Source organism: Phaethon lepturus, unplaced genomic scaffold, assembly GCF_000687285.1.
Source record: "Phaethon lepturus isolate BGI_N335 unplaced genomic scaffold, ASM68728v1 scaffold16051, whole genome shotgun sequence".
In the NCBI taxonomy this organism is placed as follows: domain Eukaryota; kingdom Metazoa; phylum Chordata; class Aves; order Phaethontiformes; family Phaethontidae; genus Phaethon; species Phaethon lepturus.
In genome coordinates this window covers 1-16,933 of record NW_010519996.1, presented here as the reverse complement: position 1 = coordinate 16,933, position 16,933 = coordinate 1, and the positions used below count along the sequence as shown (strand labels likewise).

General features: G+C 38.2%; 2 protein-coding genes across 2 annotated transcripts in view; one reads left to right on the top strand and one right to left on the bottom strand.

Moving 5' to 3' along the window:
* LOC104628605 (CTP synthase 2-like) overlaps nt 1-16,855 on the bottom strand; it is a 53,217-nt gene extending 36,362 nt beyond the window's left edge. Inside the window, exons 1-6 of the mRNA XM_010297249.1 lie at nt 16,664-16,855; nt 16,416-16,487; nt 13,199-13,287; nt 12,303-12,397; nt 11,399-11,461; nt 10,723-10,766 (exon numbers count right to left, since the gene is read on the bottom strand). Of these exons, the coding sequence (XP_010295551.1) occupies nt 10,723-10,766; nt 11,399-11,461; nt 12,303-12,397; nt 13,199-13,287; nt 16,416-16,487; nt 16,664-16,855 (555 nt within the window). The remainder of the gene's footprint in view (nt 1-10,722; nt 10,767-11,398; nt 11,462-12,302; nt 12,398-13,198; nt 13,288-16,415; nt 16,488-16,663) is intronic.
* Nucleotides 3,319-5,363, top strand: LOC104628604 (protein S100-G-like). Its single transcript, XM_010297248.1, has 2 exons — nt 3,319-3,450; nt 5,250-5,363. Exons 1-2 carry the CDS (start codon nt 3,319-3,321, stop codon nt 5,361-5,363), a joined length of 246 nt encoding a protein of 81 aa, XP_010295550.1.
* Nucleotides 16,856-16,933: the final 78 nt, after the last annotated feature.

The window sequence follows — 16,933 nt, the reverse complement described above, 5'->3', positions numbered from 1 at the left end:
CTGGCGCCTGCCAAACTGAGTTCTGTTGCTGATTACAATACAGAGTTCAGAGATACCACACAAATTATTGGAGGAGGGCACTGCGGTCTAAATGAGAGGACAAATTGGGAGATCAAACTACAAATTCCAACTCTGCCACTCTCCCATTCAGATACTCTCTTATAGATTACAGTGCCTTGTGAATAAAGCTGATCTGAGGAGACTGGATTCTTCCCCAGATTTGGCATGCAACTCTTGAGCGGGTCACCTAAATTTCCAGACATTGGTCTCTCACTTTCATGGGAAGATGTTTCAGTAAAACTGGTTATGCTATTTTGCAATTAGGTGTTCTTTAATGAACCCTTAACAAATTGACAAGGCTAATGTGCTGAATTCCTTGAGTTGTGATCCCTCGAAATGCAATTCTTTTTCCATACTACTAAGCTTCTTCCTACTACATCTTCAAGACAGGGAGGTGCCTTTGGTACAAGTAAAGACAAGTCATTTGAATACTTAAAAAAGAGTTTTGCAAATACTGTAATATCAACAATACACATCAGGCACACCAGCTTCCTGACACCGCTTCCAACAGGGATAAAGTAGTACATGTGGTGAGGCTTAATCCTACAGGCAGGAACTGTAGGCAAGGAGAATTAGCAGATGGAAAGCAGAAGCCTTAGCAGAACACCTAGTCCTGCACTGCTACTAAAATTTCACCATTTACCAAAGGTGGAAAAACAGGATGAAAGGAGAAAGGGAGAAAGGAGAAATTAGCAGATGGAAAGCAGAAGCCTTAGCAGAACACCTAGTCCTGCACTGCTACTAAAATTTCACCATTTACCAAAGGTGGAAAAACAGGATGAAAGGAGAAAGGGATAGATGTTAGTTTTTCATTTTGTTTGTGGAAAGAAGGGGAAGAGAAAGGGACTTTATGATTATCTTATTGTCACAAATGCCATAGAGTTCATGCCCCAGTTTGGTGTACAGGACTTGCCCCAACTCATACAATGCATTCCAGCCCAAGACTCCCAGACTTGCTTGCACTGTTACCACCATCTACTCTAGCAGCAGTAGAGGTTCTGCTAGTGATGACAGCAGCAGTTCCTGACTTTCTGTTGAGCCAGAAAGCAAACACAGCAGAAAGTACGTTTCCAGCTTCATCCTTCAGTTGGATTGGACAAAGATTGGAGGATGCCTGACCCCAGTTCTCTGACCCTCAATTTAATGCCAAGCTTTTGCATTGAATTTGAAATCAGTGTATTTGTCCTCCCCACAACAAGCTTGAAATAAAGTGTCAAGAAACTTGACAAAGTTTTCCACTATTAAAGACCTGTAGCTTGCCACCTCCCTGTAGAATGACATACAGGTTCTCCTCATCAACCAAGTGCTTCAGGCACCATTTAAATCTGCAACACCATGAGCACCCAGAGTGGTGAACAAGCTGTACAGCTTTGGACATGGCATCTCAAGCAGGATGGGAACCACTTGGAAAAAGTCAAGAAAAGATGAGTAGATCCAAGAAGCAAGACTCCCAAAGGAAGACTAAATTAGCAAGGATTTTTGAACTAAAAAAGGAGGACAGAGGATTTTTCTGATATGTTAAAGGCCGTTTTAAGAAGAAAGATGGTAGACCTGTTCTCCCTATCTGTGGACACAGGAGAAGCAAAGGGCTTAAGTGCAGAAAGGCATGTGGACGTACAGTAATACTGTCTGATAGTAAGATAAGGAACCACAAGGAATGGACCAGAGAAGGAGGCTGTGGAATCCCCATTACTTAAGGCACTTAAGAATATTTTAATATTTAAGACATCCAATATAAATACTGCTGATCCCACTCTAAGGCAAAGGGAAGAATGAATTATACAATCTCTGGAAGACTCTTATAATACTCTTTTCTCTGACACTTTGAGAAGCGAGTATAAGCACATGCACGCAGGCTGCTAATGCAGGATATTCGTCTACATGATTATCTAGCAAAGCTTGCCCAGTCTTCTCCGGAAGCCTCCTAGCTATCTGTCATGGAACCCTAGACCCATACACCTGCAGTTCCAAACACAGCCCTTCCAACCCATCCATCTCCTACAGACCCACAAAGCTCTTGGCTCAGAGTTGTAAGTGATACAGTGGTAATTGATTCTCAATAAGCGCTACACAGGGTGAAAGATCTAGTACGTCAGCCTGCAGCTAGGCACCAAAAAAATGACAACAGCAGACATCAGGCAGATTAGAAACCACATGTAGAAACCACAGCCAGAGCCAGCAACTCAGCAGTTGCAAAACCAGCAGTGTTGGGTCATGAAGCATCAACCACGGGCTGAGTATCACTCAAAAATGCCCCACAGACCATCAACGGAACATGATTTCAGAACCTGCAGAACACGATACTCAGTTATGAAGGTGTTCCCAAGAAGAAACCGTTTTTCGGAACCTTAGATTCACCTTTCCCATTTAGAATACTTCAGTCTTTTTCCTTTCACATCATGGAGTGTTCTGACCCTTAATGGTAGCAACCAAAATTTTATCCCAGAGGAAATTCATCACTCTCCTGTGCTAAGAAATAGCACAAAATTTGGAGAACTGGCTTTGGCATTGATGATTATCAACTCACACAAAGAGCAAGTAGCTTCTTCATATCTTATTTATCTGGATCTTTTGAAAACGAATTTATATTTACCATTTTCCCAAAGTCCAGTATAATAACAAAAGCAATACATGCTCCCATAGAAGCCTTTTCCAGGCTGTTATGTGTGGCATATCTTGAAGTGTAAAATACACAAATTTAAGACAGAAAACATCTCCAGGATGGCCTATAAAGGCCAAGAAAACCTACATCAAGTGCAGTAGTGGATTCTGATGCCGGCTCATTTCAGAGATAAAAAAAAATATTACTCATTTCTACTGCTAAAGCATCCTATTCCTTTGACTATTGAAAACACAATAAAACTAGTGCACTGACTCAATGACAAATGCTAGTTTCATAATTAGGGTGGAGCATGCAAGCAACTATAAAGGTTGCCCCAATCTGAGACTCTCACTTCTGCTGGATACATTTGAAAGCTCTGGATTTTGAGTGAGGTAAGCATAACCTAAATATATTGGGCGTTTCAAATCTTTGAACCTAATTTAGATTATTTTTTTTCTTGGGAGAGTTTTACGAGGCTGGGGGGAAGAATCAAACACAGCTCTTTTCACTTCTTTTCATCTAGGTTAAGTATTAATCATTTCACATGGTTAGTAAACCAATGAGCAGTATGTCAGATGTATTTCGAAATTCTGATGCACAGGATTGCTGTTGTCTGCTTTGTTTACAGTTATTCTTCAAGACAACATCTGAGAAACATGGAACATTTACTCAATGATAACCTTCTGAAGTATTTTACCCAGTATGCTTTAATGGAGGGTAGCACCAGTGCCCTGTCCATTGGTGGGCTGAAAAATCTACTTCAGAATCAATTTGCACAGTACCTGAAGGTAAGTTTCACTCATTATATTCACTGTGCTTCCTATGAAATGGATAGGAAAAAGGAAATACAGGCAGTGATGTTGCAAGGCAGATTATTGTGCCCAAATGGTTTCATTGACTCCATAAATAATCCTTAAGTAAGGGTTGGCTTATAAAACTTCATTCACATTAATGAACAGTAGCCCCAAACAGGCATCTGAGTAGGAAGTTTATAAAAGCCCTGTGAAATAAAATGCAAAAATCTAAGAAGCTGTTTTGTTTGGGGTTTTTTTATGCAAGCCAAATTTCACCTAGAATATTGCATCTGAGTCTTATAAAATACTTTTTGTTTCAGTCTAAATAATGAAGCTTGAATCTAGAAAATATATAGAAAAATCTATAGACTAAGTAAATCAGTAGGACAAATTTAAAAGTAAGAGACATGAGCCAATTTCTATCTAGATTAAGTTCCCACCATCACAAATAATAGAAGTTTTGCCATTCCAGAAATATGACAAGTAAAGAAATGAGATGTCACCAAGCTAGAGAGAGAAATACCCATTTCCTGTAGCTGGAAAAAATCTAGGTTCTGATTTCATATATATTCTCTGCCAGACCTTTCCTGAACTGCTTAGGACTCAGTCTAGATTCTTTTGCTAAACAAATCCTTAAATACTGTGTTTTAGATAGCTGACAAAAGCAATTTTTGCTAGAGGTCTGAAAGAAGTTGCACCTCAATAGAAAAATCCAGTATTTTGAGAACTACAGGAATCCAATTTAGTCATTCCATTAACATGAAGTGGCTAATTAAAGAAAAAAAACAAACCCAAAAAACACAAGTAATAAAACACAAAGGTTGTTTTCCCTTAAAAAACAGGTCGGAAATTAATTGCCAAAAATGTGACGGCAAATTCAGAAATATAATGCTTTTTATATTAGCTAAATATTTATATTTAGCACCATACCCATTTTCCTAGATATGTGGAAATGGAAGCAGTCAGGAAAAGCAATACTGATGTTTTCTATCTAGATAGCAGACATTCAAGCATCTACTCTGTACCATTATACGGCACCATAATAAATCAACATAAAAGCAAGATAGGACATTATACAGCATGCATAGACATAAAGTATGAAGAAAGAAAACATTTTTAAAATTTAAATTATGAATCAAAACTTTTTTATATTATTTAACTATTTATATTATTATCCTGATCAGGGATATTATCATAATAGTCACTGCATCAGAATGTTACATGCACTTTTACCAGACATGACAAATAAAAGGAGCTTATAATCTAAACTAGATTTAACACATTAGCAAGAATTTTTCAACAGTGAATACAGTATTTGTAGTAAAGAGGGGCAAAAGGGAGGGGAAGAGAATCTCAGGTCCTGGTCCAAAGCTTAATGGTAGTAGCAACACATTTTCAAATAGCATATGCAGGGCCCAAATTAATATCTAATAAGGCAGTGGGTGGTATGCATTTTTACTAGTGACTATATACAGGCTGCAGCTATTCCACCTGCTCTGTTTCCTAAATACCAAATCTACCCACAAGACTGAATTAACCTGTCTGAGTAATACTTGATACTTCTCAAAATGTTATCATATCTTCGTTAACATTTTTAGCAGGCAATAGCAGGCACTGTATTTCTAGTTTAACCAGTAAAACTGGTAAAGACAACACTACCAGTAACACCTTCAAGTAACACTGACTGTTATTGACTGTGTCACTTCTTGGCAATATTCCTCATTGGAAAATAGTCATAGCAATCTATTTATTTCTTTTTTTTTTTTTTTTTAATTCTTTTCCTATAAAAACAGGATTCATTCTCACTTGATAACATAATTAAATCGTTGGACAAAAATAACGATGGAAGTGTCAGCTTTGATGAGTTTGTGATGCTTGTAAAAAAGATAACTGGTACAGGACAGTAAGGCATCTGCAAGAATGAAAATCACTGCTTTGAAGGAGAAGAGCCTGGCGTTCGTGTACATTATACGTACACCTAAATCCACAGATTTGTTACAATTTTAAAATGTACGGAATAAAGATTTGACATATAATAAAGTATGTCTTGTATTGTGTTTCCTGCACATCTGCTAGCCACACTTTCCAGCTAAACTGCCTCACAATTACTTCAGAACTACCTGTTTCGATTTCACGCCACATTTGAGACAGTGCCATTTAACAAGCCCTGCTTTACCTAAGCTATTATTTGGACCTCTACAATGATTCAAATCAATTGGTTTCTAAAACACACAAAAGGAAAGATGTATCATTCCATCTGAGTGTCCCCTACTGTATACTATCCAATACTCCTCCCAGTTCAGTGTCATCATTCAGATAAGATGACACTTCCATACAGTAGCATCTTTAAAACATAAAGTACTTATTTTCAATAACAATGTAACAATGCTAAGTATGATGACTATAACATTACATGTTCATTTTAAATTATATTTACGTAAGCGGGGGGGGGAGTATTACACTTGTAGATGGGAGTACCTAAGTATATATAGGAACTGAGCAACTGCTGTTGCAATTAAAACATTCATTACATTTATTTGGTGCAGTTTTAACCTTTCCATTGTATGAGTCCTTGTGACATATGTATTTTCACACATGTAATTCATGGGCATTATTATTTGCTTTAAGAGCAAATTTGTGAAAAAGAAGATAAATGAGAAGAAAGGAAATGTTGAAGACAAGTAATTCAGTGGATTAGGCACTAATCTAAACTAGAGAACTTGGAATTTTGGACTGAATTTTAATATCAACATCATCCATTATGCTGATAAATCAGTTAGATCTTAGAGTTACTTAAGCACTTAGAGACTCAACTTAATTGCAAAGCCTATCAAGTTCATTCCAGATCCCATACTACAGTCGTTCCTACCCCTGAATTTCCCCTCCATGAAATCGGGAATAAAGTACTCCACACCAGTGATGCATGAATAGAAGCCTCAAAAATTATGATATTTAAACATGATATGGATGTTCTAACAAGTGCCTGGGCCATTCTTTTACACAAACCCTTCAGTTGTTAAAATGTGTTATGTTTCTTGGAAGAAAAGAAAATCATAATATTTATTACTTTTTTCTGATTTATTAAAAAAATTATTCTAAATTAACAATATGCTTTGATTTCAAAACTAAATATACCCCACACACATTCACTTACTAAGCTACATTAGCTACTTTACATACATAAGTAAAACCACAGAATTCGAAGAGGTGTTTTTGCATGAGTGGGACATACGTTCTTTTTCATCTCTTTGACAACCTTAGAAATTTTTTAATTCAGTCAGGTTACTTACACCCTGAATAGAAAAGTGGTATCAAGAAACAAATGTGTTGTAAGAGTGTCACCTACTGGCACAATCTGTTTCTGCACAATTTCTTGAGTTGTAGAAAATGCACTTATTTTACCCAGTGCAATATCCTACACAGGATAGTTTCATGATCCTACACAAGATGCAATAGGTCATGAAGAACAACAGTCACAATTAAAATTACCTTTTTAAAATCTAAAAAAACCAAATAAACAAAACCCAAAAAGTGAGTTAGAATTATTTATGTAAAGGTTATTTTTGTGTTCCTAGAACAGCATTAGATGCAGTTGCAATAAAATTGACAAAGAACATAGTTAAAAGGCTCATCCAAAAAAATAAATCTAAGTTTAATAGTAGAGGAAGATGAGGGAAATGAAATGGAACAAAACAAATAACTACTTTGCCATCCAGTGAAACCATTTCATTAGCAGTTCACAGGCTATACAGTTTCCCTTTAAAGGAGTTAATTTTAAAATTATCATTTGCAACGGAAAACTCATACTAAGCACTACTCTCAAGCAAATGCATTACTTTTCTGAACAGCTGTCTTCCTGGAAAGAACAGTAACAATTTACCTATCATTATTATCCATAAGGCTAGAAAGTAAAGCAGAAAGCTTAAGAACATATAGTGGGAACATGACCTGCAAATAATCAACACAAGATGAGATCAAGAACTTGAGGGACTGTGATCAGTGCTCGGGTACCTCCTTCATTCTCCCTACTGAAATCAAACGTGTTAAACAGGAATTGAAGCCAAAACCTTAAGGTGGTATTTTGGCAGCATAAATGGTACGATGAATATAGATAACTGCTATATGAGAGGCCTTTTTTTTCCTTCAGAGTATACATTTTTAATTTAGGCCTAAATTAAAATACCTAACAGCAACTTCAAATCTCTCAAACGCAAGTTATAAATCACAGCTTATTAAAATTTTCAAATTCTAGGTCTCATTTGCTTTAGTTTTAATCACATAGAAACTCAGCTTTAGGAAATTTTTTTCTCCTACAGCATTTTAAAAACACAGTTTTGGCTGTTTTACATTATTTTAACTGCCATTTTTTGCTTGCAGACACTACTATTTTTTCCAAGGTATTTGAAATCTTAACTCTACAATACTTGCAGTCATTTACATACTGATATAATTGATATCAATATACACCAAAACAAGCAATCCAGGGTTATACAAGGTTTACCTCCGATATAAAGTTACTCATGGGTGCTTTTGCAGAACCCATGCTGAGCAACATTGTTGTAATGATAGCCAGTAGAAATAGATGAACAGCTAAAATGAAACAGATATTCAGCATTGCAGGCAACTCTCTACATTTGCATGTTCAGTTGTGCATTCGTTATTGTTCAAAACAGGACAAGTCACAATTGCCTCATCACATAAAAACCTTTTACAATGCTCAAAACTTTTTACTGATGCAGACAATACTCTTCTACAGTACAATAACTTCTGTTACTTTAATTGAGAGACAGTTACCGGTAATATCATTTCTCTTTATTTCAGACACCTGTTTTTCCTTTGGAAGCCTAATTCTGAGTTACATGATTACCTGACAATCTTAGTTTTTATTTCTAATAAAAAAGGTTCAAATTTCCATAGATGCAGACAAAAGGGAAGCAAAGTAGAACAAGGTATTTTATATGTACTTTAGCAGAAATTATCAGCTTTGGTGAGAACAGTTCTGAGTATCTGAATGCTTAGCAAATTATGAAGGGATGTAAGTAGCTTTATATTTTATGGCTGCACCTGAGTTCCCCTGCCAAACTGCATATTTGAGCTTTTGTATTTCTTCCTTTTTCTTAAAAAGAAAAGGAAATAGAACTACTGCCTCACCAGTGCCTTTCTTCTCCCTCTTCAGTTTCCAAAGGAGCAGGAACCAAAAAAAAAAATACTGCTTTGGTCCTAAGTTAGCACTCAGTTGAACCACACAGTGGCATCGCAAGATATTATCAGTGCTGATACGGTGTTTCCAATTAACTTTCTTGGATAATGTAACATATACATCAGTTCAGCAGTTCACAAGCTTCACTAATCTGCTTCTCTTCCAATCGTTTTTATTGATTTGTTATTATATAGAATATCTAAACAGTTTTTAGCACAAGATGGACTCTGCTAAGACAGATTATTTAGCAGTTATAATTATTGATAGTGCAAATTTTCCCCTTGGAATGATTTACATCTGTTTCTCATCCAGAACTGAGATGTCAGAGATCAGATTAAGATGCTGAAATATGAGTGGTAAGAACCAATTTCAGAACCTTAATGTAGCTCAGAACAAAAGAATATCAATTATACGTACTGCAAGCATACTGCTTCAATTGTACACACTGTATTACTCTTCTATGACACATACATTCACTCCAATATTTTCTTCATTTTATGGCCATATAATTTTCTCTTTAACATATATACCTTACTTGCCCTTGAATGCAAAGTGCAAATCACTCAGTTATTACTTGTGGAATAAAATTTTGCCCTAGATATATTGTAGTAATACACACTACAATTTCTGTAATAGAAGAAACTGCCAGTAGGGCTGCAGCAGACAAGGATCCATGTTCCTGACTTCAGCTAAGTGTGGAGCTCTGCACCACAGCCAGCTACTGTGAACAACCCTTAGAATAATAGAGAGAAACCAGCAGGTCCACAGGGTGACTCAATCCCTCCTGATGATCTGACTGCATCCTGAAAAGGTCCCTGAGGTGGCTAGCTGAAATGCAGTCATGAGAAGTTAAATAAAAATGGCACTAAAGAGCCCCAGAATCAGTCTTCTGTACTATCCCTCTTGCTTCCAAAAAAATTTACAGTAAGTTTTCAACATCTTCCACACATTACAACATATTGCTACTATGAAATTGACCCCTCCAGAGAAAGACTATGCCTTCGCATACATTCAAGAAGAGACCTCTTACGAGGGCAAGTCCACAAATTTGATGCCAAATGCGAAGTTTACCTTTGTTCACCCTGAGGACATTTCCAAATGCCACCAAGTTTTAGCAGTAAGTCTCACACTGCAGCTCTGAAGGTGTCTAATCTACCTTTAAAAGTTCAGGCTAGATCTCTCTCCAATGCATATAAACAACCTTGACAAACAGGTCAAATGCTTTAAAAATCTCCTATTTGCATGTTTCAGACTAAGCAGATGTGGGAAAAATATATATATTTATTTACAAATCCCAACAAAACTCTTTTGAAGGAAATTGATACAGAAACAGTAGGTCACTATGAGCAACCCACTTAGTTTATCATTAGAACATCTTACACCAAGATACTCCTTTATTTTTCACACGTATTTCTGTTCATCTTCTTAAAAACCCTCTCTTACTGATAATTTTTAAGTTTTACAATTATGACAATGTGATACCATACTCACCTGAATTAGAGGATACCTGGAAGAACTCCACTCTAAGAATATACCATTGGCATATGACACAGAGAACCCTGTCATATCTACAGCACTGATATTTTCCTCAAAAGGAGGACTGTGAGATGCATGGAGGAGGAGGGGTGTAGTGCTTATTTATACTATTTATATAAAGGAAAGGCAAGAATTTTTTAACAGCTTTCCAAATAATCTTCTATTTTTATATAAATTTATATTTCAATAATAGCTTTGTGCTCCACTTTCCAGCTTCCCTTTATATTTTATTCTCTAGTAAAGCCAACCTAATCATTATTATCTACTCCCAGCAGCAGCCTACAGCCAAGGAAACTATTAAAAAAATTACAAAAATAACACTAAGGCAAATCACAGAAGTGAGCAGGTGAAGGCAAGGGACTATTAAAAGAAAATACCTTTTTAAACAATACTGAATAGGCACAGTGGTCACCTCTTCATGTCCTACCATCTAAAAATATAGGTAGATCTTGACTTACACAAAGGTAACTCCCTTTTTAAGAAAAGACACATGTTCACAAAACATATGCAGGGAAAAAATCAGTACTTACAACAGGGGTTTTTGTGTCTGGGTCAAATTCTGTAGAATTTGCATCTGAAACAGAAGTTCAAAACAAACACAGTACATTTCCATTGTTCTACATGCACTACAAAACTCATCCTAATAGTTCTGCGGCATTTTAGGGCTTGTCTGTATTTAAGCTACAACCTTATTATGTTGAAACACATACTGCACCATTTCTGAAGCAACCACAGGAAGCGTATGACCTGAGTCATACACATCCATTGTTTCCTACTTCACAAAATTTTTTCCTCTCAGCTCTTAGTGGTAGAAATTAATTGGTAAGCTAAATCTCTTCATACTACTACTGCAATGGCTATGGTTTGGTTACTCCAACTAATGAAAGCCAGTGAGAAAACCACTTCTCACTTTCTACTCCTCACCACCTGCACACTCTAGAAAGAGACTACAGAGGTGAACTGTAAGCACACTTTCTCCTATACTCATTAGATCAAGAAGCAGGTTTCAAGAAATCTGCATAATAAGTTCCTACTCCCTTGTACAGAAAGGTAGCACAGGGTGCTTAGCTGAAAATGATCACGTTGCAAGAGCTGAGTACCTAATGATCATAGGATCTATATAATAGTTCTAGTAATAGATATACATTTCACATCTAGAACGTTTCTTCTAAGCAAATCATATTCACACTAGCATACAGAGCTCACCTTTCCAATTCAAACAGTTTCTTGCAAATTCCACAACTGCTAATTGCATTCCTAGGCAAACTCCTAGAAGAGAAAACAAAACACCCAGTATTTAACAGGACAAAGAGCAGGACTGACAAAGTACTTGCTGTTCCGCCTCAAGCTTGACTGCTTAGAAATCTTGGTACCCAGTATATATACACAGACTGATCAAAAAGCTAAAACAAAAAAGGCTGCTCAATGTAATACTCACTCTTCAAACTTGGCACACTGTAAATACATGTGACACAATTATGTGCCTTTTAAAAGCCCCTTTAAAAATTTTTTTCCTCCCATCTATTTTACCAATAATTACTGTAAAGACAAACAGAAACTGAAAGCCTGGGTATATTCAGATTCAAATTTTGCTTTGGCAACTAGTCAAAGTACTCACTTATAAAATTGCAAAAAATGTGCAGTAGGAACCAAAGCTTCAGAGGCACTTAGCTTATAGGCCAGATGGTATCTTTAGGCTTTACCATAATAAAATATAACAAATATAACCAACAAAAATTATTTAATATAGCAAATGTGTCCAAAGACACCTATCTTTTGTGCACACTGATTTATATCTATAATGATGCTGATTTAATTACAACGAGAAGCAAAGACTCTCCACATAAAATGTGAATATAGCAAATAAAACCTTTAGTGTAGGGATAGTCTTTTTCTTCCTTCCTTATACAGCAGATGTAGTACATCACTATGACCCTGGGCATTATTTACAAGGCAAATATTCACAACAGCACACATACTTCCCTAGGACAGGATCCTTTCCTAGTGTGTGTTGGTTTGTTTGAGTTTTGGTTTTGGGTTTTTTTAATCAAATCAATTAGCTTGCTATACACCTCCAAAACACAGTAATTTTTGACTGTAATGATCTTACCAAGAAAAGGTTTTTTCTTTGTTCTTGCCCAGGAGATGGCTTGGAGTTTGCCTTCTGTTCCCCTAATTCCAAACCCTCCTGGAACCAGAATGCCACTGTAATGACAGCCACATATAAAGCAACCAACATGTACAATCAAGCCAGCAAAGGAAATCCATTCAAATTGAAGAGACTTTTGAGGTTACAGCAAAGCAAGCACAATGCACAAAAGGCATGTTTTGTATGACCATTCAGAATACACAGAAATTAACTCTAAATTTGGAGATTTGTCTCATCTACCCACACCAATTCTCATCTGACCAACCTCATGCTTCACAGAGAAATTCCCACTGCTTAAATACATATTGCTTAAATAAGCTAGCTACGTTTTCACTACTCTAGGATCTTAACAATAAAACTTTATGTCTACTAAGTAATACTGAAGAAGTTAAATGCATTTTGACAACAAACAACAACACTTTACAAATACAAATTGAAATCCTGACAATGATTCTTAACAGAGATGTTTGCAGAGTGTCACCAGAATTTACTAAGCTTTTCTCTAGTTACCTTTCACTATGATGTATGTTGACAAAGAAAAATCTTTAACAACTGACCTGCACTGTAAAGAAAGTCTATCTATCAAAGAAACAAAACAAAACAAACCCCCCAAAAAACCCACCCTAAACAACCAAACAACTGCAACTTGTCTAAACAGATTAAAGCAGAGTTTGAGGGTATAAGTTGATGCTATAATTTGCTATGCCTGAAGCTTGTCACTAACCATGCATATCTATCCCTTTACATAAGCAATGGAAGTTTGGATGCACTAAGAAATTATTTACTGAAGCATTTTTCAACACGTAAGTAAATATCACGGTCTGTATTTGGGATACAGAATACCCAATGCCACTTACTCTGCTTTGCACAGTTTGTGCCATGCCTGGTGATATTTCACTGAGTTCTCTGCTTCTGTAGAACGTTCAAGTTCTGTTGAATCTATGTACTATTAAAGAAAAATATGCAATAAAATAGTCTTTTCTTCCACAGAAAGAGCGGCATACACTGTATAACCAACTTTTTAATAGCATTAAGACAAACTATTAGAGTTTCAAGTGAATTCCCCAATAAACCTGTAACAACTTCACTGAAAACACAGCATTCTCTCTGAAAACTCAGTATTTGCTCTAGTTGCAGCAATCCATGCCCCTTTCTTTGCATGTAGCTCCAAAGTTTTGCCTGCCTCCAGTCCTCATTTTGCTATCTTCCAGGTAAGCAGACTTGCTAGAGTGCTTCATAACTGTGTACCCAGGTTTTCTATCTATGGAAATCAGGGCACCGATCAAGGGATGGTGTTGACTTCATCCAGACATCCGAATGAGATGTGGCCAGGGTGTTCACTTTCCTAGATTTTGGGTGCCACAGTTTATCTAATCTTATCATAAGACTGGATAAACCTGTATTGTCTAGCATGTGAGAAAAGCATTCTTGGGGACTGTCATGAAAGCATCAACTGTACAGAAGGAGGCAGACTCATTATCTACATCCTACTAGAAATATTGCATTAGAATCTCTACTACCATTAATAAACATGGATCCTGAAGTACCACTAGAGCAAATGAGTGAGGCAGCTATGTACTGCACTGGGGACACAAAAGATCAGAATTTGATTCTTGGTTTTGTCAGAATAACATAATTAGTAAGTATCCTGCTGTAGAGTCCGTCCCCCATAAAAACTAGATCATCTGAAATAACAGAACTCATTTGTGTGCAGAATGAAACCAACAAAAAGGTGGCTGAAAGTTTTCCAGATAGGACTGCCTTCTAGCAAACATTTCTACTTTTTCCACACTCCAGAAGGCATCAAAAATACAACAGAAAAATAACTACTTATGAACATTGTTATTCTATAGTAGAAGGATACTACAGGATCAACTAAAAGGACACTTTATCATGCTGGGAGGTTGGAAAGAGAAACTAATTACTCTTGAAGATAATTGTGGTTTCCTTGCCAAACATATTGAGCCAGCACATTTATCACTTCAAGCAGCATCAACACTTCCATCATTCAGATACGTGGATGCTACATTATGAGATGGATGCCACACACAATATTAAGCAGTTCCTTCAGGACACAGGAGTATAGAGAGAGCCTTTGACAAAAACCCTAAAAAGGAGGTTAGCATATGCAGCTAAGTACAGTAGGAGCCGTTGTCTGTTAACATTTCAGCACCACACTGGAGTTCCAGCAATCATCAATTCACATGCCTCTTAATGCAAAAGCCCCGCTGAACTTAAGACAGCTGCACACAAAGCTAAACATGCATTTGCAGACTTGGCACCTTTCAGTTTTTTGCTAAAAGCAAGGTTATTTTACATATCATACAAATTTCCCACTATGCAGCTGGCAGTATAAAACACTGTTTAGAGTGACAGAATCATGTAGGTCAGAAAGGACCTTGGGAGACCTCTAGCCCAACCCCTTGCTCAAAGCAGGTCAAATTGGACCAGGTTGCTCAGGGCCATTTCCAGTCATGATCAGAAAATGTCCAGGGATTAATGCTGGCTGTTCCCATTTTCTTCTTTTTCATGCACACAGGAACAAATTTTTGGAGTATTTGCTCCATAATCTTCCCAGGGAATGAGGTTAGGTTGACCACCCAAAATTTCCCAGATCCTCCTTTTTGCTCTTTTTAAAGACTGGTGTGACGTTTGCCCTTTCCTAGTCATAGAATCATTTAGGTTGGAAAAGACCTTCAAGATCATCAAGCCCAACCATCAACCCAACACCACCAAGCCCACTAAACCATATCATGAAGTGTCATGTCTACATGTTTTTTGAACACTTCCAGTGACGGTGACTCCACCACCTCCCTGGGCAGCCTGTGCCAATGCTTGACAATCCTTTCAGTGAAGAATTTTTCCCTAACATCCAATCTAAACCTCCCCTAGCACAACTTGAGGCCATTTCCTCTTGTCCTATTGCTTGTTACCTGGGAGAAGAGACCAACATCCACCAACCAGGTCTCCCCTCAGCCTTCTTTTCTCCAGGCTAAACAACCCCAGTTCCCTCAGCTGCTCCTCAGAAGACTTGTGCTCTAGACGCCTCAGCAGCTTCATTGCCTTCTCTGTACACACTCCAGCAACTCAATGTCTTTCTTATAGTGAGGGGCCCAAAATTGAACACAGTATTCGAGGTGCAGCCTCACCAGTGCCAAGCACAGGGGCACGATCACTTCCCTACTCCTGCTGGCTACATGATTTCTGTGTATAATAAATATCCATGACTATAATATCTACCCATAAACACTCAACCCTGTTGTCACCATTGTCAAGATCTAGACAGTCAAAACACTCCCTAACACACAGGGATACCCCACTGCCTCTCCTTCCTCGCCTATCCCTTCTAAAGACTTTATAACCCTCCATTGCAACATTCCAGTTGTACAAGTCATCTCACCATGTTGCTGTGATGGCAACTATATCATTGTTTTCCTGCTGCACAGTGGCTTCCAGCTCCTCCTGTTTGTTGCCCGTGCTGAGTGCATTGGTGTACTTCATTTGGGCTATTGATCCTGCCACCTTTTGGGGGTGAGAAGCCCTAATTCCTACATGACCATTCTCAGGTGCTTCCATGGTTTCTAACAAACACACCAATAACGCTTGTGTCTTTGCTGTCGCGTGGCTTTCCATCACCTACCTCCACTAAGATTGCAGACCAAAGGACCTCGCTAGCACACTGCCTCTCAAATATCAGTGTGCTGCCCCCAGGCTTATCTCTACTGAGCTTGGTTTCCCCTTCAAATCTAGTTTAAAGCTCTTTCAATGAGCCCTGCTAACTCCTGTGCAAAGATCCTTTTCACCATTGAAGACAGGTCTACCCCATCTGTTGCCAGCAGGCCTGGTGGTGTGTAAAATGATCCATGATCAAAAAAACCAAAATTCTGCCGCATCTGTTGCCAGCAGGCCTGGTGGTGTGTAGACTGATCCATGATCAAAAAAACCAAAATTCTGCCGGTGACACCAGGCTCCGAACCAGGTATTGATCTGCTGGCTCTTCCTGTTTCTTCCCTCATCATTCCCTGCAACTGGAAAGATAGAGGAGAACACTACTTGTGCTCCTGATCCCCTAACCTGTCGTCCCGAGGCTCTGAAGTCTCTCTTGCTTGCCCTCGGACTTCTCATTGCAAGTTCATCGCTGCCTACCTGAAAAATCAATAATGGACAGTAATCTGAGGGCTGTACCAGGGTAGGAAGCTTTCTCTTCACGGGTTAAAACCTGGGCCCCAGGGAGGCAGCAGACTTCCTGAAAAAGTGGGTCCAGTCTGCATATTGGGCCTTCTGTTCCCCTCAGGAGAGAGTCTCCTATGACAATGACCCGCCTTTTTTTCTTTATGGAAGCAGTTTTGATGCCAGGCGTAAACAGACAACCTTGGCGACACCTCCAAGCAAGATGAACCATCGTCCTCGTCATTGTTCGGTTCCACTTGCAGAGCCTCACATCTACTACGCAAGGGCACCTGGGTAGTCACAGAGGAGATGGCCTGCTGCGCCAGGCAGGGACCAGCCACCATCGCTCCTGTCCCTTGAGTCACTGCGTTCAGCCAGGTGGAGAGAGGACAGGGAGTCCTCGGCACTATGCGTCCTGCCCG

Bases quoted from the DNA above. Each gene is read 5' to 3' on its own strand.
- LOC104628604 (XM_010297248.1), top strand. From the start codon at position 3,319: ATGGAACATTTACTCAATGATAACCTTCTGAAGTATTTTACCCAGTAT. The intron at 3,451-5,249 runs GTAAGTTTCACT...CTATAAAAACAG, and splicing joins AATTTGCACAGTACCTGAAG to GATTCATTCTCACTTGATAA.